Genomic DNA, 24,566 nt, shown 5'->3' with positions numbered 1-24,566 from the left:
AGGATTTGCATGCAAGTTTTGATGACAGACCAGCATTATGTGACATAACTACATACATAACTACACCTGGCTGTATGAATTATCATATCTATTGTATATTAGAATGGGAATTAAAAAGTTTTTATTGTCATTAAATGTATGATGAAACAAGCGTACAGTCATTTACACAGTAGACATAAAGAAAGTACTTCACATTAAAACTAATAAATAAATAAGATGTGTTTAAAATATGGTGAGGAAGTCAATGTGCTAACAACAAGCGGTCATCCTATGGAGTAACATGAACATGCAAATATTTAAGAACTGCACAATGATTTAAGCAATAATAGACAATATTCTAATATTGCTCATTGCACTTAGCTGTGATATTGTAAAGGAAGGAAATTATCGCAGAATGAAGGAGGGGGGGGGGGGGGGATGTTGGTGGTAGTGGCCAGGTGATTATGGCACTTATGAAGATGCTCTTTCCGAGTCTGTGTGCCCTGTAGCACCTGCAGAGGGGCAACGGTGTTGAACAGGTGAGAGCCAGGATGTGAGGGGGTCCTTTAAAAGCTGGAGGTGAGTAAGCCCTGCAGGGAGGGTGGAGAGCAGCCTTCTGAGCTGTGTCGAAGCCGTCTCCTCTGTGCGTCGGTGCAGCTCCTGGACCTTACCGTGATACAGAGTGTCAGCACGCTCTCTGTGGAGGAGTGTTAAAAGGTCACCAGCAGCTTTTGGTTGTTGTTCCTGAGCACTCTCAAGATGTGACGCTGCCCCTTTACTATGTTTTTAAAAAAGGAATGTTAGCAGCACAGAGGTCACTGCGCTGTTTCCACATGAAGTGAGTGAAAAGTCGACGTTAGGAGGCAGCTCATTTATTGTCTGGGACCAGCTTTGCCATCACTCAGTGTTTGGTTTAGGAAACAAAGCCACTGACTCAGGGTGGATCAAGGAGACCATGTGTAGCCCTACACGTGTAAGAAAACATATCAGAGTGTTGATACCGTGAGTTTATTGTCATGCTAGATGGTGAAAATCATTCATGTTTGGAGTTCTTTTTAGTAAATAAATAAAGTCTCTATATTTATTTTTGTGTTCCAGTAAAACTTCCCAGAGAAACAAACAGATCGCTATGGGCAGGAAGAAATTCAACATGGATCCTAAAAAGGTACTCCGCTGTGTTATTTCTGCGGTTTGCAGTTTTGTCAATGCTCTGAAGCTCTTAGCAAAACCCACCACAGCCTTTAAAGTGTCAGTAGCCTTGAAGCGAGTGTGCCGGACTGAAACGCAATCTCTTCACAGCTGTGAAATCTTGTCGTGATCTATCATCCCACCATGATTTGAGATGAGCAGTCATCCTGCTTTCTCCTCCTCCTCTTCCTCTCCAGGGAATACAGTTCCTGCTGGAGAACGACCTTCTCCAGCACACTCCAGAAGACATCGCTCAGTTCCTCTACAAAGGCGAGGGCCTCAACAAGACCGTCATCGGGGACTACTTAGGCGAGCGGTAAGACAAAGCGTCTATCAGGCCTAGAGAGAAAGTCCTCCTTACAGGAGATTTACACCCCCTCTGTGATTAAAGAAGGAAATTATGGACTGGATTTACTGATTAAAGAGGGGGAACATGATTGACCCCTTTCTAACATAAATCTTGGAGGCAGCGTAGGCGTGTTGGTCTATAAGTCCGCCCAGTGGGACTTATAGCTGGTAATAAAACCATCATCCAGCTTTTTATATCTCAGGTCAGACTGCAGGATAATAAAGAAAGAGACAAGTTGTGACAATGCTGTAACGCAGTAGCTGTCTCAGATAGCTGAAAGACTAGTGAGATGGATGGTGCTATTTTAACCGTATAGAAACACAGGAAGTCCACACCAAGACATGGAAGCTGATAGAAAACGAACAACAAAGAAAACTGTCCACTAATAAACCCTGTTATTTATTACTGAGCCAGGGATTTGGGGGGGTTACCTCCATTTTTTATATACAGTCTGTAGAAAAAAGGCATTAAAGAGTTTTATTCTGTCATTGATATAAAATCTAAAATGCAAATATCGCAAGAAAAATCTGAATCTCAAACATTTCTATGCTCAGCAATGCTCAGCTGCCTGCAACCAAGACCTAACAACAAGCATATGCCCCCAAGGAGCCAATATAAAATACAGGAAATCACATAGCACCGAGCGCAGACTCTGTCAGGTGATGGTGTATCTGCAGGTGGTGAATAAATCCTCAGCTATTTGGACTGGCTGCATTCCTCTGATGCTGTCCCAGCTGGATTTGGTGCTTTGTTTAAACTGCCATTTGAACAAGCTTAATTAAAAGTAGCCTCTTTTATTGCCAGTGTTCAAGCTTATAAATGGATTCTTTTTATTTTCTGTGAGCGCAGAATGTTTAATTGGTGACAGAGCATTTTAAAATAGCTTCAAATAGACTATCTGCTCCACCGCCTGACCCTTTGCCCTTTAGTCCATGCAGGAAATTGCATCACCAACGCGCTGCATTGGCTTACACGAGTAAAGGTGCTGCTTGTGCATCAGCAGACAGATGTAGTCTGACAATAGTAAATCAATGAAACACACGCTGAAAGACAGGGGGGGTTGGGGGGGGGGGCTCTGAAGACTCCTTCTATTACTAACAGGCTTTATTCATGGAGGATCATCAAAGCGGCCATCTACCCACTGGAAATCACACTAAGCACAGGATGGGGGTTTGCACTCAGTAATTATCACTAATTAAGCTTATGCAAGGACCAGGAACCTATCATTACATGCTGAGCAGAGGGGGGGAGGAAGAGAAGGAAAATAGAGACAGAGATGGTGGAAAAGGAAAACAACTAGGAGACGAATTAGTACTATTATTATTATTATTGCACACTGAGGCACGGATAAATGTAACCTTGCATGTAACTCTCACGGGACAGGAGTCCATTTATTTGGCTGTAGATGACAGCCGAGCGTGCACTGTAATCACAAACGAGACCGAGAACTACAAATAAGCAAGAAAAAAAAAGAAGAAGTCATTCTGAGAGTAATTCAAAGAGTGTTTGTTGTAGGTTTCTTATAAGCCAGCACTTTCAACCCTTCTACAATTTCTTTCCACAAAAAACAAAAAGCTAAGTCTTTAAAATTCCTGGTTTGGTTTCAACAATATACACAATACAGAGACTACACAGGGGTCAGGATCGTGGAGCCCGGTGTACAACAAATATGATCAGAGAAGCCGTGACCGCAGTCTGAGAGCAGCTGCCGACTTTTTCCTCTGAAAACCCTCCAATGGCCAAACAAAACTCTGACAAAGAGGAGCCTGTACGGGTTTGGTCCTTTTTAGCTGTTTTTCATCAGTCAAATGCACCGTTTACCCCCATCCTCCCCTCTGCGGTGGAGAGAAACGCACTATTATCCAGCTGTTTCAATTGCTTCCAGACCCTCACAGCGTCTGATATGAGCTGGGGCACAAATATGAAGGGAATGCAACGAAAAAAGGAGTTCGGATTGTGAAACGCCTTCATGGATTAATATGATTTCCCCAACCTGTCTAGGTTTACATAGTTTTCAGGGTTTTTATCGCCATTAAACGTTTTGTATTTTCAAAGAAAATGATTAGCTGTTGAATGATACTGTAAACTTGACTTTTACCTTCTTTGTTTTTTGGGGTTTTATTGCTTTCTCCAGGGACGACTTCAACATCAAGGTGCTTCAGGCTTTTGTGGAGCTGCACGAATTTGCAGACCTAAACCTCGTCCAAGCACTACGGTCAGGGGAGCGATTAACTCAAATATCGAGCAGGAGGGGGGTATAATAATTTCAACAGTTAACTGCATTGTGCGAACCCTACGCCTCGTTATTGCAGGCAGTTCCTGTGGAGTTTCCGCCTGCCCGGCGAGGCGCAGAAGATCGACCGTATGATGGAGGCCTTTGCTTCGCGGTACTGTCAGTGCAACCCTGGAGTTTTCCAGTCGACAGGTCAGAGGCACAACATGTGTGTGGTGTGGTGTAAACCAGTGATTCCCATGTATTCAAGACTTTTCAAATCAAATCTTTCAGATTAATAAACTGTTCTTTTGGCATCATTTTTTTTTTTACCCCAGCGGTAAATGAAAGGAAAATGTGAAATCCAACACACAGAAATCATCTAATCTAATGTGCCTGCAGATATACTGCCTGAGTGATGGCCTGTTTTTATTAATGCATTTCAACCATTAAGCCATAAGAGTTGCTGTAACTAAAGCTCAACAAGGATTAACCAGATTAAAGCAAGTTACATTGGAGCTTATGAGTAAAAAACCAATGCATTATTCAGGGAGGCTCAACCTGTCCTGAGTCATACATAGTGTTGTGGTAAACAAAGCCAGCAGCTACATCTGTCAATAAATAATGTAAAAGGTTTCACAGGAACCTTTTGTGTGCTATACCATGGCTGGTGTATGTGGTCCCATTTTAGCATTTGAGCCAATCCAAATGCTAAAAAGTAAAAGTGCTTGGTGATTAAGCTACATGCTTAAAAGCCTCTTTTTTGATACATGAAGTTTTTGTATCATTTACATACTGGAGATTCCTGTGGTAGACGTTTCCCCAGCCTGTAACAGAATCTGATGATAGGCAGGTGGGAATTTTTATTATGTGTGTGTGTGTGTGTGTGAGACAGTCGGTACGTGTGTGGGTGCACCGGCTCCTGTTCATTGACGTAAACTGCGTATCAAGACTGGGGAAAAACACAACACGACCTCAGGTTTTTAAAAATTCCCACGAGCAAGCGAGTGAGTCTGCGAGACTGTAAACGCTTCGTTCCTCTGCAGACACACACGCGCCTCTCTCCCTCTTGTGCACACGCTTTTTAATAAATTGTAATATTCTTTTTTTTATGTAACCAAAATTGATTAAAATCATTAACAGTGATAATTGTATATTAACAGCAGCGATAAATGTGCTCACTGTGCCTGGACATGGGCTTTTTCTAATCCATCGCATCGCGCCCTTTCCATTTCTCTGTCTCAGACACCTGCTATGTGCTGTCGTTCGCCATCATCATGCTGAACACCAGCCTGCATAACCCTAACGTCAGAGACAAGCCCCCCGTGGAGCGCTTTATCTCCATGAACAGGGGGATCAATGAAGGGGGAGATCTGCCAGAGGAGCTTCTCAGGGTGAGGATTTGTCTGTACCAAGTGTGTGGCGCGATGATTTAAATGTGCGATTGCCCTGCTGCACGCACTCCATACAAATGAGACATTTAATTTACTAGCTTCCCCTGAACCACCACTCTCTCTCTATGCAGAATCTTTACGACAGCATCAAAAACGAGCCCTTCAAAATCCCAGAGGACGACGGGAACGATCTGACGCACACCTTCTTCAACCCCGACAGGGAAGGCTGGCTCTTAAAGCTCGGTATGTATGGGGCGCCTCAGAGGTGCAAAATTAACCTTCACCATGGTAGTTCATGTTGGTCATGTTGGTTGCAAACGTGTGCTGTATTTTTGTTAATAGATTAGACAGACAGACATCACATAGTGAGGTGCCACAAAAAACTACAAAAATGGTGCCTATGACCAACGAATGACGTTTGCCTGTTACCGCTGTCGCATGCGAGCATGCAAGAATAAATGTTAAGCACCTAGGGTAGACTGACTCGATTAAATATTTCACCAGATTCACTCCAGAATAATTAAAACCTTGGAGAAGCAAAATAATAGCAAATGTAGAGGGCTGGGGTTGATCGTGCTGAAGGTGGAAGCATGGCTGAGAGGATCGATGAGAGGTGGGTAGGCAAGGAGTGGAGAGTCGAGCAGGGAGAGCTGCTGTGGCTGATGGTGCGAGACAGATTTGTGGGCAGCATGAGCTTCAAACACAGGGGAGACTTGGTTGTCAGGCAAGTGAGATCACAAGGAAACAAAGAGCTAGGCAAAACTAAGTTGGCCTTGGCAAAGGGTTTCAAAGGAAATTTGTGGTGCACCTGCAGCATGTCTGCTTTTGTCTTTATCCATCAGCTTGTGACCTCTCCTCTTTGTTTTGTCTACTATTCTCTTGTCCTTTTATAGTAATCTCTGCATTTTCTCTCTTCATCTTCCTGCCATGGTGTTTTTTATCTCTCTTTTTTTTTCCTCCCATGTTTTGGTTCCTCCCTCCCTCTCTCTGACCTCTGTTTCACTCTTCGTTCTGCTATTCCATTTTGCTCTGTGATGGCTGCTCCCTCTTTAAATCTCTGTATTAGGAGGAAGGTAACACTTTGTCTTCATTCCGCCGCTCAATTCATCACAGAGCGCCCTCGTTCTGACACTGGCTGCCATTATCTCCTTAGCACAACAGGCCCTTGAACATGTTGACCTGCTCATATAATTGTGTTGTTGTATCATAGCTGTAAATGGGAAAATAAGTGTATAAGCAATGTGATGTGATGGATTATCTTATTTGAAGTTAAGTCAGAGGTCAATGATCTGGCTCATTCTGCGTGGGGATTGGCTGTATTATTCCTCTTGTGGCTACTGAGAAGGCACAAGGGACACAGCTAAGCTCGTGCTTACGAGAGCTCTAATTTTACTCAGTTTTTCTAAGATTTCTTGCCTTTTTCCATACCAAAAAAAGCTGTATCAGCTGTAGCATTAGCTTCAAAACCTGCACACAACGATTAGAATCCTTTCTGCAACTTCACTGAAAGGAAGCATAAAATTATATAACAGCCATGAAAATATCAGCAAGTACCCCAAAAGGTTAGGCCATATTACTCGTCAATAGAACGTCAATTCTTTGTAGATGCCAGGAATCATCGTGATTCATACCGATTAGCTGAACGGGTCATCTCATGCTCTCTACCACTTCCCTGCACGTCACACATCTCCTGCTCCTCCTGCCAGAACACGCAGTCGTGCTCGGGCTTTAGTGAATGTGGCTGCTTGTGTCTGCACTGTGGGAATGCGTACCTACGGTTGCGTGGCTGGTCATGCAGCGAAACATCAGAGAGAGCCTTTCCCTTTCTTCATTGTCCTCCATTTGTTCCTGCCCTGCAGGCTTTATTACCTCCCGCTCATTCAAGGATTTCTCTGTCCTCTAGCAAATGAGCTGCACTCACTAGACTGTTTTAAATCTTTTGAATTCTTACAGCAGTATATTGGACTCTAATCTAATCACAGCTACATCGACCTCAAATGTTTAAGGAGTTTTAAGGAGCAACGAAGCTCCTTAAAACTCTTGATTTATGTTGTGCTGGTAGTCCCAGGCACAAATAAGGTGAATTAAACAGGGAGGTGTAAATTTAACTCATTGACTTGCCTGAGGGCAGCACAGAGGGTGGCGGTTAGAACTGTTACCTCACAGCTAGAAGGTCTAGGCCATCTGGCCGAGGCCTTTCTGTGTGGAGTTTGTATGTTCTCCGTGTGTGTGTGTGTGTGTGTGTGTGTGTGTGTGTCTCTTTGGACATAAAAGTGGGTTAAGTTAATACTAAATTTCCTATTGTTGTCAATGTGTGCAAACAGTTTTCTGTCTCTCTGTGTTAGCTCTGCGACAGGCTGGCGATCTGTCCAGGTTGTACCTGACTCGTGCCCTATGGCAGCTGGGATTGGCTCCAGCCCATCCATTCATCCACCAACTCAAACTCTTATAGTTTAATCATAGCAACAAATTTTCATAAAAACTACATTTATTTGAGCTTTCTGTAAACAAAACAAACTGATGATGGCTCTGTATATTAAGTGTACATGTGGTTCTGCAGCAGAGTAAAACTTCTGTTTCGTTAACTAGTCCAATAAATCATACTGGGTGTTAGGATGATAATCTGAGTCACGTTATTGATTACATCAGTGACAGCTGCTTTGTGCACGTTTCATCCAGTCAGCAAACAAGTTATTATGAAGATTATATGTTGACATAAGTCCCATTAAGTTTTTATTTTTTATTTTTTGATTACATAGACAAATTGTTTATCATGTTGTTGATGGGGTAATTATCAGGAAATCCAATAATCCCAATAATCCATTTTTTATTCAATGACAGAGCTAGATGGACAGATTGTGGGGAATTCCTTATATTTTGCATTAATGCATTAAAATGTCGCCCTATGACAGCTGGGATAGGCTCCAGCGCTCCCCCGCAACCCTGAAAAGGACAAGCAGGAGCAGATGCATGGATGGATGCATTAAAATGTTTCTAAGACTGTCACTGCAACAATCACAGGCCATTATTTATTTTTTTCTGCTGCTTTCTATTTAAAAAGTGTCAGGCTTTTCTCAAATCGGGTCATGGCGCTGCTTCTCTTAGCTGTCGCATGTATGCGTTCGTATGTGTCTGTGATTCCTCCTGGAGGAGAAACACCTTCATTCCCCTCCAGACCATTGCCCTTGCAGGCATCGGTCTCAAGGGATTGAGGGATAAGGGTCTGATTCGGTCTTATAATGCTGGGAAATGTTGATTAGAACCAGATGTGGAACGTGGAACAAAGCAGGTTAGCTTCCACATACACAAACAGATTCACCTCTTCAGTTTACCCTCATACGCTGTTTGTTTCTCCCTCGCAGGTGGCCGAGTGAAGACGTGGAAGAGGAGGTGGTTTATTCTGACTGACAACTGCCTCTATTACTTTGAATACACAACAGTAAGTAGGCAATTTGGTGTGTGCACGTGTGTGTGTGTCAGGACAGAATTTGACCATTTCATGGTGCACAATGGTGAAGGTGTGCTTTGCCAATTCTTAAAACGTAAAACCTCTAGTGACCGTGAAAACGTATGCACAAGTGGCAAATTTATGCAATTTATATGTAAAAACGACGTATGTTCACACACCGACCTCGATCTATATTTAAATCCACAGAAAATGAAACAGTACTTTTTATTTGAAATATTATAATTAGTCATCATGTAGATGTTACGAGCCTTGGTACCTTCGGTAGTTTATCGGTTAAGTTTAATCAATATTAAACCAGTTGTCCAGGTGGAGTTTGGGAACAAACATGCAGACATACATATAATCAATCATCATGATGCTGGTGTTAAAATAATCTATGCTAAGATAATCAGCTAATTGCACTGCAGTCATGACTTGGTTTTCAATATCGGTGGCCAACTCTCAGCAGAATTGCGAGTAAATATAATCTCTAAAATGTCAGACTGTTCCTTTACGAATGCATCTGTAATAAATTTTCACATTATTTTAAAATATTTAACCCAGGACTGTTTAGTACAGTTTTGTGAATAGATATAGTAGAGACGGATTAAACAAAGGGGCATCAGATTAGTCTGTCACACACACATGCGCGCACACATATTGGCACTGGTCTGTGCCTTCCAGCTTTGCTATTTAACAGATGCCGCCCCCTTGACCTAAATGAACCTCACTCCAGCAATTAACATGAGACATCATAGGAAACATCTGCAAAGTCTGCAACACACATCTGGCCCTGCTAAGCTATAAGCCAAGTGTCTCCCTCAAGCCCGCGACCATGAATCCCTCAGCACATACAAACGCCTTCTGTGGTGGGGGGCATACGCAGAGCCAGCTGTGAGCAGCTCTCCCAGGGCATTTCCTCCCCCCACGCTTTGCCACCTTATTAGAAGGAAGATGACAAGCAGGACATGGGGCTGTTCCTCAAGAGCTCTCCCAACACACACACACACACACACACACACACACACACACACACACACACATCTGGCCCCGCAGACACAATGGGGGGATGGAGAGAGTCGGGTTACATCTCCTTTGGGTGACCAGGATGAATAAAAACCTTCAAAGTGCTTTAATCGAACCTTGATTTTTACTTGGATGCATTCAGACTTAACATAAAGGTAAAAATGGCACCTAAATAGCAAATGTGTTGCATCAAAAACTCTGGGAAAATTTTGTGACACACATATTTTTGAGGTCTTGTTATTTGAAACTGCCTTTAGTAAAACTCCACACTAGAAAACAAAAAGTACTAAATGTCTTCAATATTACCAGTGATGATAAAAGTGTGAAGGTTGTTTGCAATTACATTTTTACAAATTCTTGTTTTGTTTTTTTTAATGAATCATATTCTGTCCCACCAACAAACAAGACAGCCAGCATAGCCTGTATATGAAAGATGGATAATTTAAAAAAAATAAATAAATCACATTTTGGTTTTTGTCATTTTTGGGAGGATCTGGCTCAGAAACACTCATCCAGAAGCATCATGCCCTGCTTTATCATCTATTTTACCATAATGGTTCCATAATTTATAGAATAACATCATATTATATCAATCATACCTGAAACATGCAACTGAGACCATAAACTCACCGGAACGGTGTTTATTGAATTCATAAATCAGGTTAGCAAATAGTTAGTTTCTGTCCAGACTACTTTTTAAAAATTGGAGGCTACATCCATCTTTTAGTCTGTGACTGGGTCATGGCAGCCACAGCACAGCTACAGCATAAGGCTAAAGGTGTCACAGGTGATGTGACAATGATCCAGGCGGATCTTTTGTCACTGTGACTTCATTTGCACATAGATATGATTATTGTAAATGATGTGCATGCAAATGAATAAGTGATACTGAGGACTGTTTTTCTGTGTCTCTTCAGGATAAAGAGCCTCGTGGGATTATACCTCTGGAAAATCTTAGTATCAGAGAAGTGGATGAGCCGAGAAAACCTGTAAGAAACACCTCCTGTCCCTGCGAATAAATCCTCATCTCATTTAAATTTAAATACCTTTGCACTGCCAAAAAAACAACAACACACAAACAATGTGTTCTCGGATTCTTTCATCATGTAAATCAACAGTTTCATGATTTTTCTTTAGAACTGCTTTGAGCTCTACAACCCCAACCATAAAGGTCAGGTAATCAAGGCCTGCAAAACGGAGGCGGATGGACGCGTCGTCGAGGGAAACCACGTGGTGTACAGGATATCTGCCCCCACCCCGGAGGAGAAAGAAGAGTGGATCAAATCCATCAAGTAAGAGACGCTGCGTTAGTGTGGATCCATTTACACTGAGAGGGCACTTAGCCAACGCCTGCCTGCTCCCATGTGGGACTTTCTCATGTCTGACCTTGACTGTGAGAAGCCCACACACACACGCGCACACACATACACGGAGCTGCGAGCTTAATCATAACTATGCTTGAGGCTTGAGTACACACACACATGCAGACTGGTGACTAACTGTGACTCATTTTCTCACACTTCCATGCAGATAACACTCGGAGGTGATGTCTGCTCTGCTGGATAAGCACACTTGCCTTTGATTAGCGTGCAACAAGAAAGGGGGGGGAACACACACACCTGCTCAGACTCGGTGCACTGCTGTACACTTAAAAACATAATGACAGTTTTAATGCATTCCCATCCAAACACTTGTTAAACACAGAGAGGAGTGGAGGTGCTGCTGCAAATTGGACCCACTGGGTAACTTTCGAGCATGCTGGTTATGATCGGCTCTGCTTCAGTGCGATCAATATCAGGCGAAAAATTGTACTGCTGAATCTTCCCCGTGCCCCGATGAGATTTAAAAACCCTTGGTGTGGAGAGATGTTTGATGAAAGTGGGGAAAGTTTAAGGGTGAGTTACTGGAATCTTATTTTGGTGAGCATGGCCTGGGGTATGGTTAAATAGACTGAAAACTGCTAATTTTCTTGGTTTGGAAAATTTCACATGGGATGCGGGGGGGGGGGACTGCTGGCTTCTCGTGGCTGCACATCATGAAGTCTCCTCCTGTCACTTTGGCAGTGGAATGATTACACATTAGACTCAGCGGGGCAGAGCTGTGCTGCCGCAACCACACTCCGGGGCGGCAGACTGTCCTGTGGTCAGCAGATTTCACACAAGCACGCGACTACACACACACACACACACACACACTGTCCGGCCCTGATTCAACCTGCAAGGCTGGAAACTACTGTTGTAGAAACTGTTCTGCACTTGCACACATGTCAGCCGTCATGTGGTGGGAAAGCGGCTAATTACTCAGCGTTATTCCCATCAGCAATCTGTGACTCTGCTATAGAAGTCCAAATTAAATACGCCGTGGTTGACGAGCAGCTGCGTAAATGAAAAACTTGAAGTTGTAATTTTTACAATTTTATGGCAGCTCCGTATCACATGTGCGAGGTGAAAGATGCTCATTGTGACAAACCCACACATGATTCACACTTTAACCCACAGTTCCTCTTTGCTTCGTGAAGCGTTGGAGCTTTTTTTAGCTCGTGTTGACTTTACAGCCCGCAGCTCATTTTGGTTCAGTCTCTCACCTTCACAGCACAGCAGTGCTTAATGCACGCAAAGTTAGCAACTACCTCACTGAAATATTGGACAAGAAAAAATGCACATCAACTTAAAAGCTCATGAACTTGCAGCATGTCTGCTCCATCCTAAAATTCTGTTACTCAATATTTGACTTCCACTGAACTAAGATACACAATTATCAGTCACACAGATTTCTAGCTCAGCGAGTGTGTTGTTTGTGAAGAACAGCGTTCAGAGGTGTAAGTGCCAGATTTTGGTGCTGATGAACTTGTAGATGGGTGATTTATTTCAACTATACAGACAAAACAGGATGGATAGGATAGAGATATCCAGTTCAAGGTGACAGGAGGGGCTGTAGCCTGCCCCAGCTGTCATGGGGTGAGAGGCAGGGTACATCCCGGAAAAACCATCAGCCTGTCGCAGGGCTGACACAGACAGACTAGATAGAAGCAGTTTTGCTGATATTAAAAATAGGTGTTGTCGTTGTTAAATCTGTTCCTTCCTGTCCTCCACAGAGCAAGCATCAGCAGGGATCCTTTCTACGACATGCTGGCCACCAGGAAGAGGAGGATAGCCAACAAGAAATGATGATGACTCACCCTCACTTACGTCAAGTGTCAGCAGCATTTCTGTCATCAGAGGAATCCTTGTGTGTATGTGTGTGTGTTTAAGAGTCTCAAAGGCGTCCGATTCATACGTTCTCCGTCAGCCCTGCGGGACATGCAGTAAAACATATGGGACTAACGTGGATCATCCCTACTTCTGCCTGAAGATTTGTCTGCACCTCAGTTCTTGGCTGTTGGGAATTAAAGATTCAAATTCAGTCTGCTACAGGCAAAAAATATAATAAAAAAAGAAGGTAAATTCTCACCACACTAGACGACGATGGAGAACAGCATGAGGACTTCATGTAACTGGAGATAGCCATAGCTGTAATCATTAGTCTTTTCAGCATGCCCTAATGTGAGACTACACCCTGCTGGACACATAAGGTGCTGCAACACATTGGGAGGATTTGAAAGCTGAATGTTCAGCTCCCAGCCACTCAGACCAACTTGTCTGGTCTCAGCGTTTCATTACCTTCACCTCCTTCGACAACTGCCAACAATATTTTGTAGATAATTCGCAACTACAGAAAGCCTCAAGCTCATCAGTCAGCTGGTCTGATTGATGTAGCCTTTAAGTGACTGTACCTGTATATGCAAACATACTCAACATGGGCTCGTACACGTCCATTTACGATATTTCCTTTTTAAAGGCAAACCAAGTCGTGTGTAACGAAGCCCGCCAGCAGTAACGCATCATATTAACTCACATAGTGAAGATCCACCTCTGCGATCGTTTTTGTATTTATTTTCTCATCTTTTCACAAAAAAAAAGCAGCCCTCCCCCCGACTCACATTATGCATGTATAGTATATAATTTACATACCGTTTTGTTTTTTCTGTATTGTGTTCACGTAGTGTGGAAATCATAATGGCTGTAGCCTTTACCCGTTCATTTTCTTTTCATTTTTAGTTTGACAGCTAACAAGTTTACAATAGTGGAAGAGGGTCATTGTGCAGCTTCCCCTCACACTGTTATTACTGAGGTTCAGATAGTATATGTAATATGAAAGAGAATTAGGACAAACCCTTTCAAAATAAGATACTGGAATTTGCTGGAATACGTGTGAATGCTCTAACTGGAATTTTGAGAACCGTTTTCCCCAGACAGATCAAACCGCCCCACAAAGCCAAAACTTTCCTCACGGGCGCAGCTTTCAGCTCTAAGCACGGTTTGGCGTTTGTGCGGGAAAACGGCTCTCGAATACTTTGATGTACACTTTGAATAAAAAATACATGCTGATAAGAAAACAGCTTTTTGCGTGCATGTGAATTCAGCGAGCAGTGCTCGACTCACCAAACTTACCAGGTCTTTGGTTATTTCAAACATGGATACAGTGCTGTGAGAAAATTAGAGTGAGCTGAGCCCAAACAGCTAGAAAAGTGTTTGTATGTAACAAAAACCTGAATACATAGGAGTGTCGTTAGTGGATCTACATTATAATTTAACCGTAGTGGAAGGTTTGCTCAACAAGAGTCTCATACAGTCTAGTCTATATCATACAAAAGCACACAGGGGCTTTAAAAAGCAAAATCCCTGCAACTCATCTCAATCAGCATTTTTTCCCCATTCATTTCAATGCAGCTTGTAAACAAAGTCCAAGACCAAGAACAAATTACAATTTCTGACATTAACAAATGTATTTTAAGGCGTTTACCTTATACAATGTATAAATTCGTACATGCTAAACTTAAAGGTATAACAGCAGTTTTTCTTCCAACTTTTGTCTAGAGTTGAAAAGGAAAAAAAACAAGAACAAAAAAACAACCCAAAGCATATTCATCACTGAATTTGTCCAGAGAATATGCTCAAAATTTGTTCTTCTAAAAACACAAAACAGAAATCTGAGAATCCTGATACAGGATTTGATTTGATTTTTTTTTTTTTTTTTTTTAAACATATAAAAGTAACTGATATTACAGTTCAAAATTAAATTCACAGTATTTTTTGACGCTAGACGACAAACTGTATCTTAAAAAAAAAAAAAAAAAAAAGAAAAAAAGAAAAAAAAAAAAAAAAAAAGGAAAAAGTGGTCCACCACCATGACAGCAATAGCGTGGTGCTTCTTTTTGTTTTTCGAATGTGGGAGAGAGCGGCATGACAAAACTAATTTCAAAAAACAAAAAACCCCTCTGCATCTGGTGAAGAAAGTTAAAATTACAGAGTGAATCTTAGGCTTCACAAATGGGAACGAAGATGAAAATGAAAGCTGGGAAATGTTCTCAAGTCTTTCCAGGGTTAACATGGAGGTATCAGTCAGCAAAGCTCTGTTCCCACCACTGCACTCATCACCCCCCACCCCACCCCACCCTCCCTCCCTCCCTCCCCTTGCACAAATAACTCCATTAGTTTCACGGCTCCCAGAAAGAAATAAAGTAAAACATTGCAGCTGTGTAGATATGGTGACATCTTAAACTTCCGATGCCTTTCAGTCCTCTCGGGCATCACGTCATTCCCTTTGTTTCGTTCCTCTTCGAAGCAGGTGGATATCTGTGATTGATGTTAACACGTTTTTTTCAAGTCCTGAGTTCCACTGAGCAGCAGTTGAGATGTTTAAGCTCCAGGCTTTGTGTTCATACAAGTATATATTAATATTCTTCATCATAAATGTTCAACAGGTTTCTTTTTAACCGATAGCTAGGAGAAATTACGGCAAATAAATAAGCCCATTTGAGGGGGGGAAAAAAAAAAAAAAAAAAAAAAAAAAAGGGGGGGGGGGGGGGGGGATAGTTTAAATTTTAAAACACTTTACTTAAGGTAAAAATACAATATTATTCCTAATGAAGAAGCACCACGTCAAAAAAGTTGATGTCATTCCTCTGCTGTTGTTAAAATTCGGTTGATGGATCTGAAATGACAAAGATGAGGTCTTAGTGAAGAGAAAGTATTAGTAGCTACATCAACGCTGACCATTTAAAAAGACATCCACTCACAGAGTCAGTATTTCAGGTCACTGGGAAATCCACTGCCGCTGATTTGGCTGTAACCTACAAAACAGGGTTTGATGCTTTAAAATTGGACTAGCTCGTCAGCACCATTTAATTCAGCATTCCTGTGATTTTGGAGACTAAATGAATACCTGGTTGTCCATTGAGATGGCCGTAACTTGAACCGTTTGCCGGTGCGGTATGATCGGAAGGTAGTAGATGGTCACCGCTGCCGTCAGCATAGTCTGTGCAGCGACGTTTTTCCGATGGAAAACCATTGTCATGTTCAAAGTCTCTGTCAGAGTGGTGTCGCTTGCGGCTCTCCCTTTCCTCGCTGCTTCTGTTTCTGTGGCTCCGAGCTGCGTCTGGGCTGTGCAGTTCGGGATCGCTGTCCTGATGTCTCTTCTTTTTCCTTTTCTTCTTCATTTCCGCAGCTCTGTCTGAATCTCCGTCAGAACTTCTATGGGATGACAGAGAACCAATCACATTGTTTAACAAAACCAAGATCTCAAGCTTTACGGCCAGCCTAAGACAGAAAAAGTGACCCATTATCAATAAAATGATGAAAATTCTTTCCGTTTTTAAGAAAATATTAATACTGATAGTGAGCTTTAACCCCATATTATTTTCAAAAAAAATCTAGCTTAAAACAAACAAACATTTCCTTCTGTTTTCATTAAAGGATTGAGAGAAAGATGGCAATACTCACCCACTCTCACGGTGTCTGTCTTTATCCTTTGATTTCTTCTTTTTCTTACTCTTTTTGTGTTTTTTAGTGTGGCGGGCCTCAGAGCTGTCGTCCCTGTCTTTGCTGAGAGTCCTCTTGTGATTTTGATCCTCTTTGTCTGGAGAGGAAAGGCGAGCCCGTGGCGGGGAGCCCTTGAACTTGTTTGTTTCTGGTGCTGTAGAAGGTGAGAAATTTCCTTCCTTTGAGGAGTAATTTTCTCTCTCTTTGCCATTACTCTTATCCTTCATTGCCCAGGAGTCTCTACTATCCTGCAGCCACCTCCGACTGCCACGAGACTCCTCTCGGTGGGAGTAACCATATCCCCTTCGCTCATGGTCAATGTCCTCTCTTGACCGGTAGCGGTAGTAATGGTAATGGTTAGAGCACCTGTCGCGATCACGCTCCCGAGGGTGCTGGAAGGTTCGCTCCCGGTGACGATCGGCCTCCCATTCCCTGTAGTAACGTCCAGAAAGGGGGAAACGATCCCTGTACTGGCGGTGGTGACCGTCTTTGTAGTCCCGTCTGTACCGGTGACGATCGCCGTCGCTTTCTCGTTCGTGACTCCTATCCCTGTAGTGTCTTTCTCTATCTCTGCCAGAGCTAGAGTACAGTCTTTCCCTGTCTCGGGAAGATCGTCTTTCATTGCAACTAGAACTAGGCTTGGACTGATACTGCTCCTTAGTATCCTTACGTCCTTCAGTCCCTGTTGTTGCACATTTATCTTGTGGTAGATCCTTGGCTTCATCCTTGCTTACGCTAACTTTCTGTGGAGCTGCAGAAGCCCCACTGGTGCTTTGAGAGCAGCCCGGCTGAGGGGGTAAGGCTGCAGGGTTGTCATCTTGCCCAGAAGAAGAAAGAGCGGAAGCAGATTCTTTAGCTGCAACAGAAGGGGTAGTTGTAGCAGTAGCTGAGGGTGAAGCGCTAACAGCAGAGGATTCTGTACAGTGAGGCAGGGGTTCAGATGGAGTTTTAGCCCTTGTGACAGGAGTGGAGAAATCCTGGCTTTCATTAGCAGCAGGATGAATGCTCTGAGAAGAACTGGCCTGGGATGAGGCATCTTTGCTGGAAAAATAAAATACAAAAGCAATATGAGCAATGCTTTGTCACACTGGCAGAGAGGAAAGTCTGCACAGTTTTAAGATCACTCCTCTAAACTTAAAAATTTAAATGCATAAAATGGACAGCAGAGCAATAAGTTTTTTTTAGTTCAGTGTTAGGCTTACTTTGGTTGGCTATGGTCACTGCCTATTCCATTAGCAACAGGAGCCGTAGACGTCAAACTGCCATGATTACTGCCAGAGATCTGATGTGCCCAAAATAAATAAAAGAAATATTAATAATACGTCCCTTTAAGAAAAACAAACAAAAACCCAAACAGACAAGCATTCTAAAAATAAAGACAAGATTTACCTTGTCAGGGCCGCTGTGTCCATTCACTTTGTGATGACCATTGTGGTGCCCATTTTGACTGGATTTGAAGTCTCCATACGTTTGTCCATTTAATCCATTGCCGTGATGGTGCACTCCTGACTCCCCATTGGCGGTTTTGGGAGAATTATCAAAGACATTTCCTGTGTCTTTATTTTCATTAGGATGAGACTTGGATGAACTGCCGTTATCCAGAGTGCCACAGTTCTCTTGGTCTGATTCCTCTGAAGACTCTTGGCTGTACGGCACCAGGAAGGATGCCCCGTTTCCTACAGGGTTGTGATCCCCATTACTGAAAGGCATGCCGCCGACTCGGTTTAGTGGACGCGGAATAAAACGAACGTCTGGTTGGACGTCTGAGGTAGACTGTGAGGAGGACAAAGAGCTGGAGGAGGAGGAGCTGCTGGCGGAGGACGGCTGGCAGTAAGAGGAGGAAGAAGCAGATGGGCGGTTCGGTTTGCTTAGCCCAATTGAAAATGAAAGCTTCTGTCGTTTGTCGCTGTCTGGAATCATTGTGGGCCGGCTTACTGAGTGGGAGATGGAAGCAGAGGAAGCAGAAGTAGCTAGTCCATGGTTTGGTTTCCCCACCGCACTGCCGCTGGTGCTGGGCTTGGAGCTTGTGGGATAGTCCCTCAGAGATCCATTCCCATTAACATGAAGCGAACTCTGAAGGAACAAGAAGTCACAACAACAGGTTTTTAGAAGACAAACACTGGGTTTAACAAAAACAACAACATTAGCAGTACCCTCAGGTGAGGAAGTACCTTGTTCATGTGTGGTGGCAGCTGGGGACCTATGAAGCCAACACTGTTGTGATGCATGGTGGCCATGGTGCGTGGGATCACCACCGGCCGGGGAGATGACTGACCAGATATGCCAGCGTTATGGTTCACGTGGCTGTAGTCCCCAGTTTTTTTCACATCTGTGCACCTGATGACATGGAAAAAAGAATATTAACCATGACAAAGCATCAACATTATTATTATAACCTAATGTTATAATAATAAATTTTCTACAAGAAAAGTGGGAATAAACATGTCTACATTATTAAATAATGATGGGAAAAGTTCTACTGAAGGAATAAGCCTAGAATGTTTAAAAATACCGATGTTTACTCACTTGATGTAGAAGAGGACATAGGCCTGCTGGTTGAGGACGTTCCTAATGTCACTGACTGACACGGACGAGTCATTCATCTGAAACCACTGCCCATTGCTGGCCTGTGAGACAGAATGAGAGAGATGTGACACAGCAGATTCAGTTTCTGAATTGAATTTGAGCTAAAAAGAAGAATCTTATGGTTATATAGGGGTCTTTTTTTTCTCTTTCTTTCTTTCAATGCATACAAAGTATTTTTCTCTGTTTGCATTCAGTTTTCTGCTGAAATGTGTTGTTTATGGTGTGTGTTTGTTTGTACTAAGCAACAGCAACATTCAAACAGATTCGGGCACAGCCAGTACCTTAATATAGCAGAAATAGTGTCCAGCATGACAACTGAATCCAGAGTGAACCAGCACAGCATACAGCCTGTAGAGCTGGGGCTCCCCGTGGGACTGAGACATGAAGGGCCGCAGATCCAGATGCTCCAAATACTTCACATCCTGATGACCACCAAACAAAAAATTTCAAACATTACATGCAAATATCCTGTTTTATAATAAAACAAAGCATCTGTCTTGTATCTTTATGACTTAAGCAGACACTATTGGCCATTTACCTTTGTGATTTTGCCTCCACTGAAGTTTGCAAAGCGTTTGAGTGAGATGGTGAGCACATTGGCGCTGCGATGGATTGTGAATCTTTTTGAGGCCGTTACCATTTTTTTGCACCTGAAGGAAACAAACATTCAGCTTGTTGACCAAAAAAATAAATAAAAATAAAAAAATCACACCTAAACACTAAAACTCATCATGGTTTGGCATCTCTTTGACTTACTTGGTGCATTTGTAAGCATTTTCGCCATCCAGCTGTTCTGGCTTGACAAACTGCTCCAGAGCTTTGGAGACATTTGGAGCAGTCTATATGAACAGAGAGAGAGAGGAAAAACCTCACACTCCATAATGCAGAGAATACATAGTAGCAACGTCACTTTGAATGTTGTCCAATTACCTTAATTTCCAGAGTGATATCCAGAAAAGGGTCAAATGTATCTGAGACAGCTTTGCAGTTTAAACATTTAACTGAAACAGAAATCAGTGCTATGAGTATCACACAAGCTGTAAGACATAAAAAGACATAAAAGAAAAATAAATCAAACCTTAAAAAACAGTGACTTACCTCTGGATCTTAGGTACCCGCCAAACACTTGATGGATGAAAGAGGTTGCCTGTGTTTGCCTGTCCAATCTATAATAAAAAGATAAAGCACAAAAGTTAACTAATAAGGACAGTGCAACAATTAACTGACCATTTATTTTTAGCATTTTGGAACCAGACGATCACTTTATAGTATTCAAGTAGCAGAAAAGACAATAGGAGGAATTGGAGCACGATTAATTACTTAAGAGGCCATCTGCTGCTACATGGGAAGAATTGATTTGATGAGAATTGACACTTTAGGTTCTTAAAAAAAAAAAAATGAATTAATAAATTATTTTTAGGAGTCTAACAAGAAGCACAACACTCAGCCCAGTGCATCTGTTAAACGTGTAGTTTTGGTTAAATGTGCACATAGACTTTGAAGCTCTATAGTAACACATAGAAAAACCTGGATTTTCTGAATTTTGCTGCTGCAATAATAGCACTAATGCCATTAGGGTGACCTGAGGGGTTGAGTGCTCCTGCTCACACTGCTTACCCTGTTGCCTCAGAAGAAATCTATACTAGACACTAAGACTGGCAGCTCTCCCCCATAATCCCAGACACCTGTTTTACTACACGTTTAAGCCGCTTCTGATCTTTTCAAGCCCTGTTACCAAAACAAGCTACCACACCCAGTGTAAGAATACTTTCTGTGTTGGAGCAGTCAAGTTCATTAAAAAACTTGATATAATAATGAGGTATTATATCAAGTGGCTTGCCTAGTATGTAAACTGAGGTGTCAGTCAGGCAAGAGACTGAGGAATCTGCATTTCTGAAAAATACTCTCAGCAATTGAAGCATTAATAGTTAAAACGAACTAGTATAAACTGCACTTCCTGAAAAAACAGGATAAAGGATTTATTTCATATTCTCCTACTGTCACGGTGTTACCTCCACGTAGCTAATTATGGATCTTACTACATAATAAAGTGCAAAGACTGTCAAGCCCAAGTAAAAATATTTTTGTGTGTTTAATTTGTTTAGAATGCATGCAATGTAAAATGACACTCACTTGGTTCCAGGTAAGCAGGACTTTTGCATAGCATCCACTGTGCACCGCAGGAATTCATGAGCATCTTCCTGGCTTCCATAGCGGAAGTGCTTTGCAATCCCTGGGTGAGGGGAACGAGGAAAAACAGAACCAAAAAACAAAGCAGGAGGTGAATTATTGTAAAGGATACCACAGTTAAATGCAAGTTTACACTTATTTAAAAACAGAATTCAAAATCCCTCCAGATTATTTCCCTCCAAAATTACAAAAGGTAAACAGTCACACAGCGCCTCCTATCATTAAAATATAGGTAAACACTTTGCACAGAGCACAGCATCAACAGTCATCCACTTACTCTTAAGCTCATTGAGTACACCAATGGGCTTAATGACATTCCCAGAGTTGGCAAAAACCTGAATGATGTGGTTTTGCATGGTACACATCATACAGAACCCTGGCTCATGACCTGCAGCAGAGACAGAGACAAAATACTGAGTGAGTAAGGAGTGATACAATGTGAGAATCAGCGCAGGACTGCGTAACACCACTGTTGGTGAAATAAACTTACATGTTTTGGAGTGCTCCCGCGTCAGCATGTAGTTTGCTAAAGGAGGGGTGTAGCTGAGACACTGCAGGGCTGAGTTGAGGAAGCAGGTGTTCCCCATGTTCTGGAGGCCTGCACCAATGCGGTGAACCTGGGCCCACTTTAGGCTGAGCCGATCTGGTGAGAACAGCACCTTCTGGGGCAAGTCAATTCCATCGCTACTGCTCATCACTGACACACAGAGCCACAATTATTACTAAAAATCTGTTTCAATACATTTTAAAAAGGACATAATTTAATGCTACCTTACTTATACAACCACACACTGGCACATGGCAAAGTCATGTCAGGACATCACAGTAATAGCTACAACTATTAACAGTTATATAATGTGATTCTGGCCACTGTGAACAACTCCTAAACAGGCTCAGGAAGAAAGACGGGACAGTTTGCCTTCTCCTTTGTTTCTGCTAAACAAGTTGGGCTGCCGGTCTTTATATAAAAACAGCAATTGCATCACGAGCTGAAGTGACTGATCATGCAAAGCTGGATGCATTACATAACTGGATGAATGAACGGAGAAGGGAAGCAGCAACACAACACCCACAAAAACAGTTGTCAAACTTGTGTGAAAGCAGAAGCAAAAAGATTAGCTGTATGTTACTAAAAACAATTCTGACAAATATGGGTAAATAATGGCTAAAAAGTGTGGTTCCATATTTGCTAAAACAGGTTGGAAAACTATTCTGTCTGACAATAAAAATCTTCAAACAGCTTAAAAAGACATTTTGAAAAAAAGCCAGGCTTTGCTCTGACCTTGGTCCTTGGGCCGGTCCACGGAGGAGGGTGTACTGTTGTACACAGCAGCTCCAGGAGTGGGGGCCAGGCAGCCTACTGGAGCCTTGAGCCTTGGAGAGTCACTGGGTACAGTGGGGCCCACTGCCCAGCTGCTGGAACAACTGCCGTCCATCCCCACGTCTCCACTGGTGAAGGAGGGTCGGTTACATCCGGCTGACTCGTGGTCAGACTTTTCTGAAGATCCGTCAACTATGGTCATTGTTCATAGCTGCATTAGGAACAAAGACACATACGTTTATGAACTGAAAACAAAACAAAAAAAACTAAGTCGTTGCTAGGTTTGAATTTTCTCATTGTTATTTTGGAAAAAGGGAAAGAAAACTTAAATACTACATTAATCCTACACTGGTTAGGTAGCAGTACAGTGAGTTTGGACAACAACTACTAAATACAAAAGCCACATTAACAGATTATACCCAATTTCGCTGTGCAAAACACTGCACAATGATAATAAAAAGCTCTAAGTCTCTTATAGCTTATAGTTAAATAACGCTATATTAAACACTGCCCTCATACCATCGCCTAAACTTTCAGCAAACAAGTATCAGAAATTGTGTTAGATTGGATGATTTGTTTACATTCACAGACAGACTAGCATAAGTGAGCGCCAAATATTTGTTTTTGACCCTTTGCTTTTATTTGAATCATCTTGTCAGATTCCTTTTAAATAACAAACACCAGGAGACAAGAGTAACTTTCGACATCTAATTTAACTCTGTCCAACTAACAAACTTAAAATATCGACAAAAATTAGTGTTTAGAAAACTCAAGAGGGGAAATGCCAGATAACCCACTCGACCGAGGAAATTTCCAAGTCGGAAGCACGTTTACAACAGAAGCAGCTGTTCCCTCCCACCTGCTCTTACAGAGTGGCTCACATTGGCTAAATGACGGCTGCTAGGCCTTTAACACGCAGCGTCGCAAAACCTCAAGAAAACACACAAAAAACCCTGAGCACATCAGACGGAGAGCAAGTTGAGAGCTTACCAGTCTTGTCGAATTCCGAGATGTAATGACGCGCACTTAAAGAAGATGCAAAAACCATCGAAACGCCGAACGCAACGTAGCTATCGAACTGTGCTAGCATTTTGTGCGGCTAGCTAGCTTGCCTACTTGCTAGCTAGCACAAGACTATGGACGCTGGCTGACATGGCGCAGAGAAGCGTAGTTACGGACCAGCAAGCTGACGGGTAGTTTCCTGGCTGTGCGGTGACATTTATTTTATTTAAAAATGTGTGGCCTGGGCAACGGGGCGTCTAGCTAGAGGAGAAAGGAGGGGCTCGACGCCGGCGCTTGTGTATGATCACTGCGCTGCTCTCTCCGACACGACATAGAGAACCGGTGTAAGCTTACTACAACAAATCTCAGCGGCTCACGCCTACCAAAATATTACGGGCGCACAGTTAAAGTGGCACTTGATCGTAAAGGCAATACAACACTCACCTGTAACCTGTTATGATCGCGTTAGTAGAGGTTGTAAATCCATTCCTTATTTCTAGCGGGTGTCCGGCGGTGAACAATGACGTAGCTAATTGCCCCACGGGTACATCCGGGTACCTGGGATGAAACAAGGCCTCTGATAGGTTCCTAAAATCGTCAAACGTTCCTAGTGAATATCCGGCGCATGTACATACCTCTAAACTTTGTGTACCACCCCACAGTATGAGCTCTATAGCTTTATCGTGATTATAGAAGTGGTCCAGATTTAATTATTTTACTAAAACAAAACAAAAACGCTATTTTCCCTATATTATTGGGTGCTCCCAGCATTTTAACGTTTGAAAGCTATTGAAACATAACAAAGCGCACCCCCTGTATCTCATTTTAAACAAATCTCAAACATATATGCAGGAAATATAGAAACCCCTCATCATGTAAATACAATAAGTGCCTATGTTTTCAGAAAAAAGAAAGAATGACAGGACTTATCGTGTCAAACAGTAAAGACTGCACCTTGAACTCTCAGGATAAACTATTCTGCTGCTCAGTTCTGCTTAAACATCGACTTGT

General features: G+C 42.5%; 2 protein-coding genes across 3 annotated transcripts in view; one reads left to right on the top strand and one right to left on the bottom strand.

Annotated features, from left to right (window-relative positions):
* LOC146568181 (cytohesin-3-like) overlaps window positions 1-13,993 on the top strand; it is a 30,428-nt gene extending 16,435 nt beyond the window's left edge. The window contains exons 4-13 of the mRNA XM_085284051.1: window positions 1,078-1,144; window positions 1,365-1,483; window positions 3,651-3,731; window positions 3,829-3,941; window positions 4,974-5,122; window positions 5,254-5,365; window positions 8,485-8,561; window positions 10,514-10,585; window positions 10,734-10,888; window positions 12,691-13,993. Of these exons, the coding sequence (XP_085140177.1) occupies window positions 1,078-1,144; window positions 1,365-1,483; window positions 3,651-3,731; window positions 3,829-3,941; window positions 4,974-5,122; window positions 5,254-5,365; window positions 8,485-8,561; window positions 10,514-10,585; window positions 10,734-10,888; window positions 12,691-12,763 (1,018 nt within the window). The 3' untranslated portion in view covers window positions 12,764-13,993. The remainder of the gene's footprint in view (window positions 1-1,077; window positions 1,145-1,364; window positions 1,484-3,650; window positions 3,732-3,828; window positions 3,942-4,973; window positions 5,123-5,253; window positions 5,366-8,484; window positions 8,562-10,513; window positions 10,586-10,733; window positions 10,889-12,690) is intronic.
* A 1,113-nt stretch (window positions 13,994-15,106) lies between these two features.
* Window positions 15,107-24,477, bottom strand: usp42 (ubiquitin specific peptidase 42). Of its 2 annotated transcripts, none has more exons than XM_085284035.1 (18): window positions 24,000-24,477; window positions 22,515-22,764; window positions 21,723-21,929; window positions 21,510-21,620; window positions 21,176-21,275; window positions 20,141-20,208; window positions 19,973-20,043; window positions 19,799-19,881; window positions 19,581-19,692; window positions 19,324-19,464; window positions 18,983-19,083; window positions 18,628-18,793; window positions 17,846-18,529; window positions 17,659-17,738; window positions 16,418-17,497; window positions 15,861-16,168; window positions 15,715-15,768; window positions 15,107-15,629 (listed from the first exon to the last, which is right to left on the bottom strand). In XM_085284035.1, the coding sequence occupies exons 2-17, from the start codon at window positions 22,753-22,755 to the stop codon at window positions 15,719-15,721; spliced, it is 3,603 nt and encodes a 1,200-aa protein (XP_085140161.1). In that variant the 5' UTR covers window positions 22,756-22,764; window positions 24,000-24,477; the 3' UTR covers window positions 15,107-15,629; window positions 15,715-15,718. The 2 variants fall into 2 exon arrangements, with proteins under 2 accessions (XP_085140161.1, XP_085140162.1); XM_085284036.1 differs by lacking the exon at window positions 24,000-24,477 and adding an exon at window positions 23,544-23,594.
* Window positions 24,478-24,566: the final 89 nt, after the last annotated feature.

The sequence above is a fragment of the Mchenga conophoros genome, linkage group LG8 (assembly GCF_057382185.1).
Source record: "Mchenga conophoros isolate Kocher_MC1m ecotype Shallow Benthic linkage group LG8, M_conophoros_male_GT1.1, whole genome shotgun sequence".
NCBI lineage: Eukaryota > Metazoa > Chordata > Actinopteri > Cichliformes > Cichlidae > Mchenga > Mchenga conophoros.
The sequence above is the reverse complement of the archived record's forward strand: the minus strand, read 5'-3'. Positions and strand labels throughout refer to the sequence as shown.